The sequence below is a fragment of the Spodoptera frugiperda genome, chromosome 12 (assembly GCF_023101765.2).
Source record: "Spodoptera frugiperda isolate SF20-4 chromosome 12, AGI-APGP_CSIRO_Sfru_2.0, whole genome shotgun sequence".
Taxonomy (NCBI): domain Eukaryota; kingdom Metazoa; phylum Arthropoda; class Insecta; order Lepidoptera; family Noctuidae; genus Spodoptera; species Spodoptera frugiperda.
This window is the reverse complement of record NC_064223.1, coordinates 14,306,819-14,327,822: the sequence shown is the minus strand read 5'-3', so window position 1 is coordinate 14,327,822 and position 21,004 is coordinate 14,306,819. Positions and strand designations below refer to the sequence as shown.

At 36.1% G+C, this 21,004-nt stretch overlaps 1 protein-coding gene across 1 annotated transcript; it reads left to right on the top strand.

Moving 5' to 3' along the window:
* The first annotated feature begins 4,911 nt into the window (after positions 1-4,911).
* LOC118263005 (cytochrome P450 6B6-like) lies at positions 4,912-6,787 on the top strand. The gene has a single exon (XM_035574731.2). It carries the CDS (start codon positions 5,010-5,012, stop codon positions 6,495-6,497), a length of 1,488 nt encoding a protein of 495 aa, XP_035430624.2. The 5' UTR covers positions 4,912-5,009; the 3' UTR covers positions 6,498-6,787.
* Positions 6,788-21,004: the final 14,217 nt, after the last annotated feature.

Genomic DNA, 21,004 nt, shown 5'->3' with positions numbered 1-21,004 from the left:
GCAAGTTTCATTGTTACGCCGCGGTTTTTTAATATTTATTTGCTTTTCTCCCATGAAGCTCAGTATGGTTAAATAGCTGTTGGTATTTTTGAGAAAAAGAGACAGTTGATATTTATAGAAATAAGTACTTATTTTAGTGGTCATTAAAAAAAAATATCAGCAGACAGCAGATTTTATATTTTTAAACGTTGCTCTATATTAGGATTCTCTCTGGATACTGTCTCCTATGTTTTTGGTGGTTTATAAACATATAAGTTTATGTACACATGACACCCAGACCCGAAGCAAAAATACGTAAATCACGCAGAGTTGCTACGTGCTTGAATCGAACCCTCTACACGTAGCACAGCAGCCTGTTACCCAGCTATCGCGCCAACCGTGCAAACTGCCTTCAACATATGCATATACATTGAAGATCCTATAAGAGATATAATTTACACATTCAATACAAAGTCGGTAATGGAATAATATTGGACGTGAACGTGTTTTCAATTACAATCCAGAGTCAGTGTAAATGGGCCGAGCACAAAGAGAATACGTGATGTGTCAAGTTTTTCAATAGCTTTGCTTATAACACGAGGTATTACGGAAACACGTATCATTGTATACAAGTACGTATCATGAGAGGAAACACAGAGAAGGCAACTTATTTGAAGTACTCTTTGCCAGTTTTGATATTAATCTTTGGCGATTGAAGGCTTGTTGTTACGAGTATACATACAGGATTCTATCTACAAATGTCAATTCCTATTGGTAGTCACGACTATGATCACTTTTTTATGGCAAACGAGCAGACGGATCACCTGATGGTAAGCCATCGCCGTCGCCCATGGACACTCCAACACCAGAGGCGTTACAAATGCGTAGCCTTTTGGGGGTTAGGAATTCAAGAGATGTTGGGAAATCGGGGATTGGGAAGATTGGGATTAAAGTAATTGGGCCTCCGGAAACCTCACTCACACAATATAAGTGTTGTTTCACGTCGGTTTTCTGTGAGGCCGTGGTATCACACCGGCCCATTCGTGCCAGAGCATGGCTCTCCTACACTCAAACAATAAAACAGTCTATGGCTTATAATTATTTTCTCATGTATGAGCCTATATGGGTCAAAAAATCTTTATAAGAACGAAAAATTTGCAACCCCAAAAAACCCAATCCTTTTCGCGATACAGGGATCGTAATGTAAAAAAACGCACACAGTGCCAATTGTACGGAATTAATCCGCATCGTCCAGCTAAATTATAAGCAATGAAAACTGTAATTTTGTAGGACGATACAGTTATACCGTGGAATTGAACTCAGAAAGGGTTGAATGTAATGGCAGAAAACATCTGGGTCCATTTTGTGAAATGTGTCGAACACCGCTTGCGTTATGCGAAAGTTTCTCAACCTTTTTGGTTTGGACTGACGATGTTTTTAATCTGCTTTTATTGTAATTTCTCAAGAGGGTTAATAGGAATGCTTCTATAATTACACCATTAATGTTAAGTAGATGATAATAAAACATGAGTTTGTAACAGTATACTCGAGAAATTACATCTACGATCATTTTGCTTAGTCTAGAAGAGTATATGCTTCTGCTGCTACAAAAATGGCCTATTAAGGGTATTGGATATTGTAAAGGTTCGGACTCTTGAGTAGCAACACTAGAGCGCTAATCCGTATCCGTGGATATTGAACGAACTAGATGGTATTGAGTTTTTTTTATTCTTCAATGACTTCTTCCGCCTTGGGTGAGGCGAGAATGAGTGTTAGAATCTTACTGACTAAAAACCACCACATTCAGATATCATAGAGGATATCTGAATGATATCACATCAGGAGAAGCCTGCTTATTCCGTACTCTGAATGCTATCAAGAGTAAGTGCCCTGGCCCGTGGTTTAGGCATAATGCCTGGCCCTGTTTTAAGGAAAACGCAGCTGGTTAAGACAGAAGAAACACAATATCCAGCTTCGGTATCCAAGAAAGTGTTGAGAACCAGAGCAAATGACCTCGATTAGTGCTATTATAGCGATATAAAAGTAGGATATTAACAGTAATAAGCTTTCATTGGCCTGTATAAGATTATTAGAAGAATATAGCTGTGTGCTAGTGTGTCTGTATGTCTTTTGTATGATGATAGCGTCTCGTATAACGAGTTTGTTAGTTAGATGTTATGGCCAGATTAAATGGTTAAGGTATGATTTCGCTTTTAGTGTTTTTTCCATATACTTTTCAGAAGTGGGTGGTTTGATTAAGGAAAATGTTCTGTTTATTTGGCGTTTCCCTGTGCAGCACTATAAATGTGATATTTATTTGATGGATTTTAAGGAAGGTTACAGATAAAAAATGATCCATGACGATAGAATCAAAATAGAAATCAAATCCAGACTCCCACGATCCTGATCCGGAGCTGCGGACTACCAAGCGGGTTTACTCGGACTTCGGCTCGAAAAGTAGGAGTAGGAACGGGGTGATTTTTAGTCAGTAAGAGTCTGACACTTCCTCTCACCTCGCCATTGTCCGCAACACCAGAGGAGTCTCTGGCGTTGCAGGTTTACCTGGGCGGCACTGATTGCTTAACATCAGGTGATTCGTCTGCTCATTTGCTTCCTATTCCATAAAAAAGTGAACTAATCTAGTTAGACATACTGGCCACCGTGATCGGAACCTATCTATAGCATTGAAAATTGCACACGAAAATACAAAATCATTCGATTGAAACGTGATTTGATACATTATCACTGCTACATGTTTGTTTAACGTATTGCAAACTACGTATTATTGTGTTCTCTTGTTGATTACTCGTATCAGTACCGAAGTGGCTTCCCAACCGTACTGTGAAGTATATCAGCACTACTAGATATTATTTCATTCATTCATACTGTTTGATTCAATGTTTACGGTTTTAGTATGGCTTGTCTATATAGAGTGAAATTTTGTGTGCCATTTTTGATTTCAGTTTTTTTTTTGGTTAGTGAGTCGTGTTTGTGTGAAAGATTTTGTATGATCATTGGAGGTAAATGTTTGTTAATTGATGTGTATTCGAATAAATGTCTGTATTTGATGATGGATGTAGCCATTTCAGTTGTATTTGCACCAGATTTTTTTATAGACATTTATCGAGGAATATTTTCGACCTGTGCCTCTGTTTACCCTTTTTGGAGGTATCAAAGGCGTGATGTTATATTATATGCCTAAACATATTCGGTTATATGAAAAAAAAAACTATAGATACATATAATCCCACACGATGATCTCTCTTTACTTAATGATCGAATTGATGACCTTGAACTCAAAGAGTGCGGTAGCAAATATTGGATTGAGAACATGTGCTCTTTCAACATATGTGTACAAACATGGTTAAACATTCCATTCAGTAAAATTGGGAACCAAGGTATTGTATGGTAGATTAATCTAAGTCATAGAACCACCAAACTTAGAAATTGGTGTATAACCTTACTAAGGCCAAAATCATCAACAACGCCATCTATGGAGAGCAAAACCGGTCGCAAGGTGACTGGAAACTGGCGTTAGTCTGTTGCTAAGGTAAACATTGGCGCAGACAGTACGTCTGGTTCGAAACCGTATTACATAACGCGTTCGTAGTCACACTCCGATAGCAAAAAATAAACAAGATAAACTTATCTCTGGGTAAAACATTTAACCTTTTTATCAACATAATTGTGCTGTATCATCTTTCATATTACTTTGTTTTGGTGTAGGTATATTATTTTTAATAATCCGCTATAATAACTTTTAATAATTTTATTTTGTTTAGATACCTGACTATTTATAGGTACTATTATTTATGGGTACTAAATGTAACAGGGCATGGCATTCTAATATGATTGAAAATGGTATGTATTATTTTCGGTTTTTTTCAGGATGGACCTAGATCTCCCGATGTGGAAATATGATTATAATTACGAGATTAAATAGGCAACCATAAAGTCGAAAATTGCTTGTGTTTTTGCTGGTCATAGTATATAAAACTTATAGTATAAATGCTAGTCAAAAATGTTATGTAATAGAATAGAAGAGTAAGTATTGACATAAGCTTAAGACTTTGACTTTGACTTTGGAGATTGGGGATGGGACGAGGATAGGGTCTCCGATATCCGATTGTGATTCTGGTAATTTAATTATGATTTTTTATGTAACAATTTTTCTTTCTAGAATGGGATCAATAAAATAATTGGTGAAAAGTAAGTATTTATTTATCAATACAGCTAAGTTTTCTGTTATTATTGTAGTACGGAGAATAGACGTCTTAGTTTTTTCTCTAGGCTTTATTATGTACTAATACACATGAATAAAGTGTTGTTTGTTACTTCGATTTCCAAGTCATTGTCGTTTTTACAAGAAAATTACTGTTCTCCGCAAATATTGCATGCCGCTAATAAAATTTGCAAACTACAAATATCATTGTACAATAATGACTTAAGTACTAGTTATTTAACAAAATATGAGTTGGTATTTAACATAATTGAGGTCTGGTTTATTAAATTGGATGACTTTTTGAATTTTATGTTGAACTGTAAGTATTTATGGAAATAATAATATAAATTATACGTATTAGTTTTTGTACACGTGTTATAGGCTGGTATTTTACGTCGTAAACCTTCTTTTTCTTTTGAATTACTCTATTAAAAACATATCAAAATCGGTTGCGTAGTTTTAAACATCGAAGTATACATAGGGACAAATAGTGGAAAGCCACATTGTTTTATTAGTTTAAAAGCCATTCTCCAGTAATATTGTAAATAACAAGTAAATAATGAAAATCATAAAATCAAATGTTTATAATTAGACTCGTAAAATTACCAACAATGACAAACAAAATATCGAAGATGCTATTCTATGGATAGATAAAGAAAGCCACAACCTGCCATGTGCCGAGTTCAAAAATATCTTTATCGTATCAGCTGTAAACACCGTGCGTATTATAAAAAGGAGCGTTCGAATTGAGAGTTCATCAGTTACAGCTGAACAATCAACGAGATTAGACAAGTTCAGACAACCAAACATGTTCGCCACAATCATACTCGCCGTAGCCATCGTGGTACTAATCCTCACGTACCTCAGAGGCAGATACAATGAAAACTACTGGAGGAAAAGAGGAACGGTTTTCTACAAGAGGAATAAAACCTTCGGCCCTCTGTTGGAGTTCATGACGGGAGAAAGACCATTGTTCCAAGTGTTCAACGAACTTTATTGGAGATATGAAAATGAACCTGTTGTTGGAATGGGCTCACTCGACTCGCCCGTTCTCTATGTAAAGGATCCAACCAATATTCAGTTCATCACACAAACCAACTTCCAGAACTTTAGCCACAGAGGAATTACAGTTTTAGAAGAAGATTACCTGGCCAATAATGTTCTGTTCCTACACGGCCCGAAATGGAAGGTAATCAGACAGAAACTGACACCGATTTTCACAACAACAAAGCTGAAGAACATGTTCTACATTATCGATAAAAGCGCTCAGGACTTCGTAGAACATTTGAAGCAACACCCAGAAAAACTAAAAGGAGACACATACGAACATTTGAGTCATTTCTGTACCGCTGCTCTCGCGGCCGCTGTATTTGGAATCTCTACAAAATCGACGTTTGATTCTCCTTTTCGTGAAATGGCAAGACAAGCATTAACTCCTACTTTATTTTCAAACATCCGATTTGCAATAAATAGCGTCAGTGATAAACTCTTTGCAGCATTGCGATTAAAATTCTTCAAAGATCAAGAGGGTTTCTTTATTGGTGCAATCAAAGAGGTACTCAAACAACGCAGGACAGATAGTACTGTCAGACACGACTTCATAGATTTGTGTCTTGATCTTCAAAAGAATGGTCCAATGGTAGACAATGAAAGTGGATACTCAGTCGAACCAACAGACGAGGTGATGGCTGCTCAAGCATTCTTCTTCTTCTTGGCTGGCATTGATCCCACAACTGCTGGAATGTTTGGACCTTTGTATGAATTGGGCAGACATCCAGAAATCCAAAAGAGAGTACAGGATGAAGTAGATGCCATCTTCGAGAAATACGGAGGGAAGCTGACGTATGATGCAGTCTTGGAACTGAAGTTCACCGAATGTGTATTGAATGAGGGTCTTCGATTGCATCCCCCAATTGGCTTCAACACGCGCCAGTGTGTAGAAGACTCGGTTCTACCTGTAGGCAATGTGCCTGTTGAGAAGGGTACGAAGATATTCATGCCTTTTTATGAGCTGCATCACGATCCTAAATATTTTCCGGAACCTGATCGGTTCGACCCTGACCGCTTTACTAGAGGAGAGGTGAGTGATATGACGTACATGCCGTTCGGCATTGGTAAAAGGTTGTGTATTGGTGCAAGATATGCTCGAATGCAGATCCTGACTGCGTTCGCTCATATCCTAAGAAACTACACACTGGTCACACACATCAAAAAGGGGGGTATGCAGTATAGAAAGGAGCAATTCCAAGTGCGACTCGATAACTGTGATATTGAGTTGGTTCCACGGCAGCAGTGATTGTTGTAAAAATGAATTTAGCTAGTACAATGGACTTGGACATTCTATTGTTGTAAAATTGTGAAGTGTTTGCTATGTGGATAGTGAAAATTTGTCTAATACTACTAGTACATGTACTGATTTATATTTTTTTTATTATTATCACAGTCAAGATTTTTCACAGTAAGAGTTTTTAAGCTATTGTTTATTTTTTTTTGTGTCAATATGTATAAGAAGTCGCAAGAACGGTCTTATGATTAGATTATAAAATGACATGTTGGATGTCTTAATAAAATGTGATTTATACTAATTATATTTTTATTTTCTTGTAAGTAGACATAGACAGTTAAGAATAAAATACCCGTCACCGAAGTAAGTACGACTGGCGGAAGATATCGTGCGGTGTGCCTCAGGGATCAGTCCTGGGACCACTGCGCTTAGGTTTCCAACCCGAACTCACAATTATTTATTGACTGATGTTCTAATCAGCAGACATACGTGCCTTCCAATGTCAAAATCACATTGATGTAGGGTTGGGAATGAGTGCGAGTGTGAGCATGTTATTGTTTGATATAACTGCAATTATGTACAGATTGTAAATGTTTAAATAATATGCGGATCAAATTCAAGTTCGTCATGAAGTATAAATTATAGTAGTATAGTAAGTATAAGTATATATACATACAATTTCAAATACATAATTATATGGCATAAATCAACTCTAAACTGCTGCATACATAAACACTATAGGTATGTCTAAAAGAAATATTATTAGAAGTTACTCACGCTGCAAATAGTCATCCCGGCTTAATGTGTCAAATGGAAAAACTTTTCCGAGTTAGTAAGCAAAGACTTTCAGTATTTCTTTGTTTCTTGTACAAATTGAATATTATATTCTTCTCTATTCTTTATTACAGTGATGGGGATGATGTTTAATCTTTGGAGATCTGGGTGGTTTTGCAAAGACAGGCAATTAGTGATGTTGAGCAGTGTTTTAATGATTATTTTGTTTATTCAACAAAACTCAAGCTGAATTTGTAATAATAAGTTTTTTTTTCTTAGACTTTCTTGCTTTTTTTCTTCATAAGAATCTATGTATACACTTTGGATCAAACAAATAGCTTCACTAGAGGATTGACTCAAAACTGTCTTTTTGGTTTAATTTCAATTAAACCAAAAATGCACTAATTGAAATGGGGATACTCGGGCGGATAACGGGCGTTATCCGGATTCTGTTCTAAAAACTTTTTAAATCAATATATTTTTATACGATTTATAATTTCCATTTAAAGACTAAAAAGTGGCATTAAGTATGTTCACAATTATATTGACTTTGTAGACTTTTTTTGGCCAACAATGGTAAAAATCTTGATAGCTCTGTAGGACCGCCCAAAATGATTTAAGGTTGTTCCATAAACTTCTTGTAGAAGATAAAAACGGAATGTCACATTTATCTTCAAGCTTAGAATTGGCTAGGATTTTTCTTTTTATTACAGATTTATATATTTTTTTAAATACCTTGCCCAACTCCAGTATTTTCTTCTGTGTTGGAGGTGCGTTTACAAACATTTAAGTTCACTTACACATCACACCCAGACCCGAAATACGAATTTGTGTATCACACAAAGATTCGAACCCGCTACACGCTGCGTGGCAGCCGGTTGCTCAGCCCATCGCGCCTACTGTGTAGTCATAATATACTTACGTTGTGTTGTTGCATGGCGACAAAAATCAAGTTAACCGATGCAATATTGTAATTAATTTACTGGCTGGCTAACTAGCTGGCTCATCGTACTTAAATCAGCGATATCATTCCAGATTTGATAGTAGCAAAATTTTGAATTAATGTTGCAAAATTTTGGTCGATTTACCAGTTGAATAATTAAATCAACGCCTATTTCAAACAGTGTATGTTGTTTCTTGAATTTCTGCATTCGAATCGTTTTTCTCCATTTGAAGTTGCACTTTAGAGTATCTAGCTTCACTGACAGACAGACAGACAGACTGATGGACAATGCAATTTGTCGTTGGAAAATGCTTTATCAAGGATTAATTGAAATAAATTCTTTGACTTTGACTTTGTTAACATAACATTAAAACTTTTACAAGCCTATTTCTATTATTTCAAGGAGCAATTTAACTATCTAAATTGACTATCTTAATAACAAAATTTCCTTGAACCAATCATAGACTTTAGCCACTAAAAAGTTTTCCAATCAATCATTAATTAGTGCAAAAACCATGATATGAATGGACCATCGCAGTCCATTTGCCAATGAGAGGTTAATTGATTGATCCAACCCGTGAAATTGCAGGATTGGTGTCCATTAAATATTCAATTATTCTGTGTAAGGGATAAGATGGGAATCGATCTCAAATCGAGGAAATTACTAGGAGATAATTAAGTTCTGATCTTTTATGTAGGAGGCTGTGGTTAGTATTAGATTGGGTTTAAGAGGTTTGTAGATAAATTGAGGGCTATTCATACTTTAAGGTGTAGTTGGTTACCAGGTAGATTTTTGTTATGGTATAAGCCGGTAAACGAGCAGACGGATCACCTGATGGTAAGCAATCGCCACTACCCATGGACATCCGAAACACCAAAGGCGTTACGATTAGGGAATTATAACATAAATGTCAAAAGTGAGTGCACATTGTATAGTGGTATAATATGCCTGAATTTGCACCTTTGCCTATCCTTCCGGGGATAAAAGGCGTGACGATACAATATCTATTGAGAACATCATAAAATTATTGGTATTTGAGTTTTTACACATCAGTCTATTATTACATATCTACCTGCAGGAAGACTAGAGATTGTGTCAAAATATATTTATATATTTAATCTTTAATGTACTCAATACAATATAATAGTGGTACATAAGGCGAACTTAATGCCATATTCTTATACTCTACCCATACATTCTTACCCACTATCCATTCTAAAGTTTTATTCTAGAAACGGATCTAAAAAATGTGTTGTTTACACAGGGTGACAGGAAAGTGTAGGAGTTTTGTTTATTTGAAAAATAGTTGTACGTAGGATGCGACGCGACGCCAGGACTTATATAGGAGATAGTAGCATACATATTATTCGCTGCAGTTGTTGTAAATAGCATGCAATATAGGTACATATAGTGTATCTTCTCAGCTGAACTAGATGGTATGATGTTTAAATTTTATTGTGGCAGTAACCCGCACTTATGCTTTACAATTTTCAATTGCTATGTTATGAGTCCCATATAAAGAAGTAGTTGTAGAAAAATCATTATTATTACAAGCCCGTTAGAGTCTATTTTAGACGCTGTAGGCCTTCTCTTTAAAAATGGGGTTTGCTATTATTATCTATACCTCTGTATGTGCGTTAGAGATATTAGCTTGTGACTACTCAATCAAAGAAATCGTCTGTTATAATATCTTCTCTCTCTCTCTCTCTCTCTCAGAAAATCTCGAGATTTAAACGAAATCCTCTAATTTAAAAAAAGAATTTAACATCGAATCTTCGGTAAGAAGTTTATCCAAGACATAACTCAATTTCTTTCGTAATTTACGAACGATAAACAGATTGGGTGCTCGAATGCTTTCGGGATTATTCGGCAAAGATCGGGATTTTATAAAATCGAGTTGAGCATCTTCCTCCCACAGTTACATAGCTTAGTATCAGTGGAAACGGTCACATAGTTTCACAGCTTAGCTATTACATCTACGTATCATACCTACATAGCACATTTCTGGTGAAAAGGCACTGTAAAGGTACTTACTGCATAATTTTTTAATCAGCATTTTAAAAGTACAAATTAATAGTAATCTTCACTACCCATTTTTGCCACTATCCTTTGTAGTTTCCAGTACATACATTATCTAGAGTTTAAGTGCTATAACTTGATACTTATGTATCAAGTACCAGTGACAAACCTGGTAGTTATCTACCAGGTTACACATGTCTAAATAATTCACTGCTTTCAACATGCCAGCGACTGAACCCAATCAAAGCAATTAACATTACTCTATGTACAATGTACAATAATTTGTAATCAACGCTGTGTAAGGAAAGTGCCAATTATATTCTGTACAGACGTGCAACTTTTAGTTGCCTGGATAGGAGATTTAGTTGGTCTACTGAGACTTTAAAACAGTAATATGAAAAGGGATACTTTTACTGTCATAAAGCTTTATAAAACACGGATAGCTCCATACGCGAGAGTTATACCGGGCAGAACTGCCTGAATGGGTACCACATTTCAGGCATGTCAGGCAGACACATTCGTGCCCTTTTTTGCCGGACATATTATCTGTGCGTGTATAGCTAGCTAATGGGAAGTAGATATCACCCTCTCACAGTATACCTGCGTGTAGTGTGTGACGTAAAGTTACTGTGTTTTTTCACTATTCTGGATATCCAATCCACTGTTCGATTATGTTATGATTTTCGAGGTGTCCTATTCCTTGGAAGCCATGACACAATCGAAGAGTTTTCTACACGATCTGCAACGAATTTGTAAAAGCACTATTGGGACAGGTGTACTTAGACTGAGGTCTCCACGTACTATCAGGTGGGCTGTTAACTTTGTGGCTACCGATATGATAAAAATGTTGTCGACTCCAGCAACAAAAAAGTTGCCCGTCTACACTAACTCTAATATATTGTATAACACGCACAAGTGATATAAGTGGTGTAGAATTGACACCTCAATAACAAGGCTCGTTTATATTGAGTTATGAGCGATATTGAACCTTAAGACCTGATATCAGAAGTGTAATTTGAGGATGGTTTAGTGTTATTTTAGATTTAAGACGTACAATCTTAAAGGTCATGAGTTAGTTCTGTTGTTGTTTATGTCTGCTCTTAACACATCGCCACGTAAGGGAGCAATAAAGTGACTTTAATGCATTTTTGTTTTATTTGTTTTTTTTTTTAACTTTGTCGCGCACTAGGATTGTTTTATGTGTCGTGGGTGCGTGCGAGTATATGACACCAAGGCAGAAACCAACAATTTGTGGATTACACAAAGAGCTTCTCCGTGCCCGAATCGAACCCGCTATATGTTGCATGGCAGCTGACTGCCCAGGTACGTCTTTTTTATGCAATCGAGCAGTCGTATTACCTGATGGTAAGCAATCGCCCAGCCCATGGACACTTGAAACACTAGAGGCAAAGTCATGCCGGCTTTTTGGGAGTTAGGAATTAAATAAGGGTTGTTGTTCGGGAATCGGGGATGGGGAAGATTGGGAAGGGGGAATTGGGCCTCCGGTAACCTCACACACAACGAAACACAACGCAAGCGTTGTTTCACGTCGGTTTTCTGTGAGGCCGTGGTATCACTCCGGTCGAGCCGGTCCATTCGTGCCGAAGCATGGCTCTCCCACACTTGCACGTCGCCGACTGGGTAATCAAATTAGCCACTGCGGCTGGGTGCGGCTACTGATCGCTTCTCTCTGGTTGATCTGGGTGTTAAAAATAATTATATTAGTGAAATTGATCATTACTGATTGCAAAATAAAATTAGTTTTAAGTGTTATTTAATTACATATCTAGTTTAATTATACTTTTCTATCCTTGAACAATTTCAAGGCACCTAAGTCAGAAAAAGAAATATTTCAAACAATTTTCATTAGCCAAAAACTTTACAACCAAAATTAAGATTACTTAGCAAAAGTCCAGCCAACACAAAACTCTTCTATAACTAAACACATAAAGCAATCAATTGAAACAAATACTACTTAACAAAAAAAATAAAAAAAAACAAAAGAACAAACAACATTATTCTGTAAAGTAATCCCAACTTTTTAAACACGTACAAATAGAAAATGCGACAGGAATTCGCAATTTAAACTACGTCCGAACTCATTTACAAATGGTCACCCTAGCTGGGACGTAAACTACATTCTTTAGCACCAAGGAACAGCTTGTTCCAGCTCCGGGCACCATGATTTACATAAAAAGCGGACAGTCCACGTCCCGCTCGCTCGTAATTGGACAATTTTGTTACTCCACTTTTTTAATACTATGCGCTTTTGCAGTATTTGCTTGCTGGCATGCTGTGGAGATATCAGAAGGTTTAGGGATTCCGAACTATTATTTAAATTAGACCTCTATTTCGACCTCTTTGGTCTAACGTTCGTAAGTGCGACTGCTCACCAAGGAGTTTTAGATCTAATTCCCAGATCGGGCAAAGCATTGTTGGGGTATTTTCACATCTTCAACTGGAGACATTGAAGAGCTTCAGCATAAATGATCCGGTTCAACTGGAGTGATACCACGGCCTGTGCAGTTTCTCTGTGTAAAAGAGGTCACTAACAGAAAGTAGGTAACTCTTCATTGGTGGCGTTGATCAGTTACCACTATCTGTTTGCTTTTTTTATAGAATAGGGGGCAAACGAGCAAACGGGTCACCTGATGGTAAGCGATCAGCACCGCCCATGGACATCCGCATCACCAGATACGTTACAGGTGCGTTGCCGGCCTTTTAAGAAGGAATACGCTCTTTTCTTGAAGGTCGTATCGGTTTAGAAATACCGCCGACGACAGCTTATGTTTGTTGTTTTGCTCTCTATTTTAACAAAAAACAAATACCCATTAAAATGACTTAAGCAAAGGAGTTAAGTAAAGTGGATTTTCTGTCACCCCCTTTAAACAATATCCGCCCGTTAGAGTCCAGTTGTTTATACAATTGTCAGTGTTGTTTTAAGCCAGTCATTACTTAGAGCGGGAAATTGGAACGCCGTGATGGTTCACAACTATTTGGATCACTAATTGGATATTGCTGCAGTTATTTTCATAACGAAAGGTTATTTTTAAGAGGTGAATGAACTATTTTACATGGCTTGAGAGGAAAATTAAAGCTTTTTGTGATATTTTACAAAATTCATACGGATTCACTAGAATACTATAGACTGAGACATTATCTTGTACTTGCTGAAGCATTAACAGTGAAATAGACAAAAAAAAAAAAATACTTTGTGCGTTTGTATTACGTAATCTCACGATCTCTAATATTATAATATGGTTGACATTTCCAATGGAATTCAATTTCAGAAAGTAACAAATAAAAATATTTTACATTTTCGCGCAAAATCCATACTTTGATAAGTCGCCTAGTAATCACCGAGTTAGCTCCCCGACTGTACCTATAGAGGTGAACCGTGTAAAAATGTTCGCAATACAATCTTCGCGCCAATCACCGCCTTCAAAAACTTAAATCGAATGAAATTGATTGATCATACTTTTGTACCTTTTTCGTGTTTAAAAGTTACTGGAACTTTGAACTGTGGGGAAACTCTATGAATAAAAGAATTTCTTTTGAAATACTCAGCGGCGACGGTACGATGCTTTAGTTTTTTTTTTACTTTAACTTGTATTTTCACTAAAAGAGATGTTCGGCATTTTTTCTGTTTCAAACTTTTCGCGCACTCGAACGTAGACTCAATGAGCATAAAATTTACACCGAATTATCTTGTGTAATTGGCTCAGTATTCTAGTGAGTGAATAAGAAAGAATGTACTTAATTAGATATATACTTTTGTTTGAAAACTGCTAATGTTGTTACTTCTAATTCATGTATCTTATCTTCTATGACCTTAAACAAAGTTATTTATTTTAAATATTTGTTTATTTAACGAAATAATCAATTTATAAGTTTAATCGCTGTCTTACACCTTGCTATAACAAAAATGTCGGGCGTCATAATATAGAATCTTATCATAATATGAGATCTTTTAAAAATATTTTTAATCGTTGTCTGACGCCTTGCTATAATAATAATGATAGGCGTCACAAAAAATAATTTAAGACCTTGAAAACGAGTGCTATTATTTAGTAACCTTCAGAAAAACCCAGGAATCGAAGCCAATGGCAAGAAACTTCTTCCATCTCCAGTTTTAATTTTAGTACCACTAACCGAAATCCGACTAAAACTTTGTAAACGTCTACAACGATCTAGCGGTGGTTCGTACAATGTCGCTGTGCCAAAAGGCGCTCATTACGAGGTAGTCACGTAGCACGCAGATTGCCTTAATGTCTCCATCGGAACTGTTGACTAGACCTCAACCTCAGGTGACGGGTTACAAAGATAGTTTATTGCACAACTTTGCTTTAGCTTTGGAATCGTGTACACAATGGCTGGGATGGGCTGAAGTGTTAGTGAAGGAAGGAGGTTTTAATAGAGCTGATGATCCTATGCTTGTAATAGGTGATTTATTTATAGTTTTCGGTACATACTTGTGCATTGTATGTATCTTCAAAAAATATCATAATATGTTTCATATCACAATAGCAATACTTGTTCTATTTAAATAATGTGATGAAATGATCAAGATCATGAAGACATGAGCCTAATGACAACTTGCTACTTACATCTACGACTTTGATATAAATTGTAGGTACCTAGAAGAACTTTGACTGCCTCGTTGGTCGAGTGGTCGTAAGTGCGACTGCCGGACACGGGGTCTTGGGTTCGATTCCTGGATCAGGCAAAGAATTACTGGACATTTTTCGGTTTGTCAAAAATTTTCACTAGTAACATGGAGTCTAGAATTGTGCTCAGTATATGGCAAAAGGCCTTGTAATAGGGATTACATAGGACTTATAATACAAATGGCATTACGGGCCGTAATATGCACCATTGCCTACTCCTTTGGGGATAACAAGCGTGACGTTGCATTGCATTGCATAAACTTTTATGTGTCCAAAACTTTTATTTATATTAACCTTTTTCCCATTAGAAGGTACTCCAGCTACTACAATAATGAATATCGAAGCACCTAAGTCGTATAGTTATGGTGAAAAGTATGTATTCATTAGTACCCAGCCTGTGCCTCGCACAGCTTGGTTTAATGTTCCTTGCCGTACAACTATCTCGCCCCAATTTATAGCTCCTTCGCTTGCCAGCCTTGAATAAAACACTTCCCATTTTTATTATTACTTTTTGTAGTCTTACAACTTTAAATTAAGATGACTGGTGGACATACTCGGGACTGGTGAAGTTTAGAAGTATCTTTTTAATAAAAAGAAAATGCTATACACATGGGTTGGAACTAAATTCTAACCTTTAGGTTTGGCCGTCGAGTCAGACGACTTAGTATTTCAGGTCTTGTTTAGTAATCTAAATCTTGGCTTTGTAAATAACTGGATTAAAAAATTTATTGGCTAAAAAACATGAGTAAATTTTCTCAAGTCTTCAAAAATATCAACATATTTGCATAACTTTAAACTATAATAAAATCGATTCCGCGACGAACACTTTTGTACAATAAAATAAAATTAATATGCAGGAATAAAATTAAAAATAAACGCGGCGTCCTATTTTATTTGGTAGACAATAAATTTACGTTTATAACCATTAAAAAGCGTGGAGTATCGACACGGGAGTTATTTATTCAACTCCAAATGGATTGAAAGTGATTGATGTCGGCACTCGAACTGTTGGTATAAAAGTTGCTATAAATCACTTTATTGCCCATTGCTGTTCTGTGATGTCGGTTAAAGGAGGGTTTTGTGTTTTGTTCTGTTCTGTGAATGGTTTTGGTAAAAGGACTGCTTGTTCTGTGACTGTTGATTTAGTAATAGTGTGGATTGTGCAATGATGATTTTTTTGGTTAATTTATATTGGACTTAGTCTCTTCGAGACTACATCACCCAAGTGTGCAATTTTACTCTGTGTTTTTCAATAGGCGCACTAATTCTGTCACTCTGTCAAATAGACTAAAAATAATATGAATTGCTGAAACTTCTATGCTTTAAAAAAGAATTTTCAATGCAAAATTAGTTACGGTTATGTTTGGATACTTTTTTCAAGCCTTATCTCAGAATTTGTCTTCTAATACAGTTTGGAATTTTCTAACTGTCTGATGGCGAAGAAGAACATCATAAGGAAACCTGGGCTTTTAATTTTTCGCCAACCCGCATTGAGCAAGCGTGGTGATTAATGCTCAAACCTTCTCCGTGTGAGAAGAGGCCTTTGGTCAGCAGTGGCCACTTATAAGCTGTTGGTAATGAAGATGAATAGTTCGACACAAAAAAACATACAGATTGCAATCTTTTTCATTCATACATATTATGATTGCGATAAAACATTGAACAATTCAAGTAATATTCCTTCACATCGAAATATAACAAAACAGACACGTCCTCAAACTCGTGCTACCCGTTATCATAAGCAGTAGTTTCTAGTTGAGAACTATGCACGTGTCTGGCTAAGTTTCGATCTAGTCTGTTTGAAGACGGTTTGCTTACGACGCTGCGCTCAATGGAGTGAGCTGTTTCGTTGGAGATATTATTATGTTTATGTACAAGTTGTTGTTTATATGAAGCGATGCACGCGTCCACGTATTTGTACCGCTATTCTTAAGTTTTTTGACATATTTATTATATATTGTGCACCCTACACATACACACACACAACGTCACGCATTTTATCCCCAAAGAGGAAGGTAGAGGTGCACGTTACGGCACGTAATGCCACTATACAATGTTCACCCACTTTTCAATTTGTGTTATTAACTAATAATTTGTGTTAAAAACTATGTAATAGGGGGTGAGCCTATTGCCATATACTGGACCCCATAATTTAGTCTAAAGTTAAGTTTTCATAATATACTATATTTTAACCAGTCAATTGTGTGTCGAACTTTATTTAACACTCTTATTTAAATTCCTAACCCCCAAAAGGCCGGCAAAGCACTTGTAAAACCTCTGATGTTTCGGGTATTCATGGGCGGTGATGGTTGCTTACCATCAGGTGATCCGTCTTCTCGTTTATTGGTTTATACTATAAAAAATAGTGGCTGCAGAGTACTTAGAATATTTAATAACTACCCCTATTCTCAGAGCTGAACAATTTTAATTATATCTTCTAGAATTTCTTTGTCGTTCTAGAGTAGTTAATAAAGAGTTTCCAAATAGTAAGATTTAATAGAAATTGTTTTGTTTCAGTTCCATTTTATTACATTTCTCTCATAGAATAATTATGTAGTCTATTAAGTTTATTCGCACTTAATGGGTTTAATGCCCGGCTGAAGTAAATATTACTTTGTTGTGTATTTTTGTTAGCTAAATGTTATTGAAAAAGGGAGTAAGTCTCTTGGTAATCACCAACTACACATTTAAGCACAAATAAATGTAAAATAATGTATGTCCTGCTTGATAAACCACTTTTATGAACTCTTGAACAAGCAACGGTACGCCTTTTATCCCCGAAGGGGTAGGCAGAGCTGCTCATTACACATAATGCCGCTATACAATGTACACCCCTTGTTCACCATTTTGTGTTAAAAGTCCCATGTAATAGAGGGTGAGCCTATTACCATATTATTATATTGGATAAGATACAACCCTGTAAAAAGCTGTATAAATAAAAGTATACAACCTAATACCATTGCATACAGCTTCTGTAATATACTAACGCCTTGATGCTTTGAATAGCAACCTCGTCCATCCACGTTGTCAGACAAATATCTCACCCGGGCATACCGTAGTAGCAGTGAGCGCTACGCCGTAGCACTGTGCTACGAATGCATATCACTGTGCTACGAATGCGTAGCAAACATTTTTTAAACGTGTTGTTTGATAACAAGGATAGATCATGGATTCATAACAACCTTATAATACCTTATTATTTTGTGTAGTATATATAGTGTTTTGATATTTTAAGTTCACTTTGAAACACTGTTTTCATAGTTTCCACCAACTGATAAGTAGATAAAGAAAATCTTGAGAAATTTCCAAGCAAAATAATAAATAAAGCAGAAAATGTGATATTGTGTACTGTATCACATTTTCCGTAGTGCCGCTACGTTGTAGCTCGAGTAAGCCTCTTTGGAGCAAAGTTTTTCAATTAAAAAGGTTTTATAGCGACCACGTTGGGCGATGTATGATATTGTGAACAGTTTTTGTTGCGTAATGCTATGATAGTTGATAGCTCCAGTTCTTACTTAGTATTGCAATAAATAACCAATATAACAACTAATAATAATAAACATAAGGTTGATTTTCCTGTGATACTTCAAATGTATTATGTAAATGTAATATATTTTTCGAATTTTATTTTCTGTTCAGTATCTTTACTTTTTTCATAAAATGTATATTAATTCTGCAATTTTATATTTTAAAATTGGTTACTTTATTTCTGTACGAAAAATCGGCTTTTGTCGAAATTGGAGGCTTGATTTCAGTATTTATAATATGAAGTGCGCTAATGGAAAATACGAGTATATGATAAAAAATGGGCTTAAATATTAATAAAAATAATAGCTGCAAAGAAATTCTTAACCACCCTTTCGCAATAAAACGAACAATAAACTCCAAATTCAAATTTAATTTAAACTCCAACAAGAATGTCGTCGTGATAAAAACAAAATCGTCTTCGGTAATTTTCGTGAAACATCGTCAAGATTCGGTCTTCATCGCTCACCGTCGACAGTGTCCCGAACGCATTCCATTTTGAATTGAGAACGTCCATGAATTGCCGTTTTTGTTGTCGCTCGGTTGGACAGGCATGTGCCAGTTCAAAAGGGAAGATTGAAAAATTTTCCCGCGTCCTACAAAATATGGAGAGGGATTCTTAACCCTCGACATGTTGAGAAGGTACTGTAATATGTTGCACTTCAGCGTGAGTGTCGAATAAGATTAATATCTTTAAAGTTTAGATTTTAGTTTGTAAATATGCGTTTTGATAACGCTTGTCATGTGAACATAGACTTATGAGTCACCTATAATAGGGAGTGAGTCTAGTGGCGTACACTAGGTTAAATTTCTATTTCTGTGGATACGGAGAATTTTGGAAAACTGAAATATTCAAATATTCAATGTTCGGCAGTTAGACTGGTATCCATCAGATTTAAGGCAGTTCCAATAACTTTGTAAACTAGTATTGTTTACGAAATTTCAGGTAGTATGCTGTATACTTTCTAACAAACCATATTTTATCGTTTTTTTAATATTCAAGACTATAACGATTTCTTTTGGTATATTTTTAATGCAGGGCAGTTTTTTAACTTTTAACTTGACGTTTATTACTATTATACTATACACTTTAATGCTTCCTCCATAAGGACCAATTTCAATTGTTCCACATCTGTGACGTCAGCAGGCTTGCTTAGGAAATGATGCTGCAGCGTGAGGTCACGTAGTTCAATATCTGTGTCGAGTAAAAAGATGGCAAGTCCAATACCGAAGCTATAGTGCTACGGTGCAGCTTGCTAACATTACGTGCTATTTATAACCAGCTGTTGCAGTTCACGACTTTAGCTGTTATTTCTTTAAGTAATATTACTTTTTTTGCAAAATCATCCAATGACTACTCTCTTGAGCGAGGCGAGAAGGCGTGTCAGACTCTTACTGACTAAAACCACCAAGTTCCTACTCCTGCTTTTCGAGCTGAAGTCCCGGTAAACCCGCTAGGTAGTCCGCAGCTACGGGTAAGTAAAAATAGCACTCAGATGTTTTATTTTTTTGGGGATAAGTTGGGGTGATAACTGATTTTATTTTACCTCGTCATTTTGTTGTTTCTACCTATTTATACTAGTATCGGGAGTTATTCTTTAACTGGCAATAGCTGATAGATACCAAACATCCCAAATCTAAAATTCGGACTATTACTAAGTTTACTCTATTTATGCTTTGTCCAACTTGGACTACTTGCTCGGTAGTCACAATCGCAACTACATGACCAAAAAAAAAATCAGTGTTAACTAAACATGTTACAAACCACAGAACCCTGAAAAAAAGTCAGCCTCCATTAAAAATGCAACAATATAAATCACGGCCTAACACACAGCATCTCATAAACGCAACTACGCCAAACAAATGCACATTTTATGGCAAGCAAAACAAAATATATGCCCCAGTTAATCCATTCACGATAATAACATCGCAGCACCGGTTTTAAGCACAAAAGCAGCTGACCTCTTTTAAAAAAGGCAACAGAATATCACCCTGTATTTCAGTATCCCGTAATAATATAATATTCTGAATAAATCAGAATTCATTTGGCGTATGGTCTGTATGAATATTTACGAGTGACGAGCATAAAACTTGCATCCTGTATTTAATTTATTTAATTTGTTATGTGTGCGGATTGGTTAATGAATTGACATTCAATGTTGTGTCTGTACATAGCTTTAGGGTGATTTTCTACCAGCGATGTGCTATGCTACGTTGCTGTGGATGCGTTTAGCTTCTATCAATCATATTCATTAGTACATATAGCTTAGTAATGGTGGAAACGAACTCAGGTAAGCAATGCTTTTTACTATTGAAATAGATCGCATATGGAGGGCTTGCGGACTATTATCGATACAACTCAATATCGGTCACATAATTTCACAGGTTAGCTATTACATCTTCGTAGCATAGCTACATAGCACATCTCTGGTGGAAAAGCACCCTTACATTGACACGGTTTTGATTGACAGGGATTTATATTGGTATAACTGAAAATCGTATCCTATATTGGCAAATCTCATATACAGCCACAAAAATATTACCATTAGATTATTTCATCATGACCTGAAAGAAAGAAAAACTAACACAT

Excerpts from the sequence above, each read along its gene's own strand:
- LOC118263005 (XM_035574731.2), top strand. The coding sequence starts at position 5,010 with ATGTTCGCCACAATCATACTCGCCGTAGCCATCGTGGTACTAATCCTC.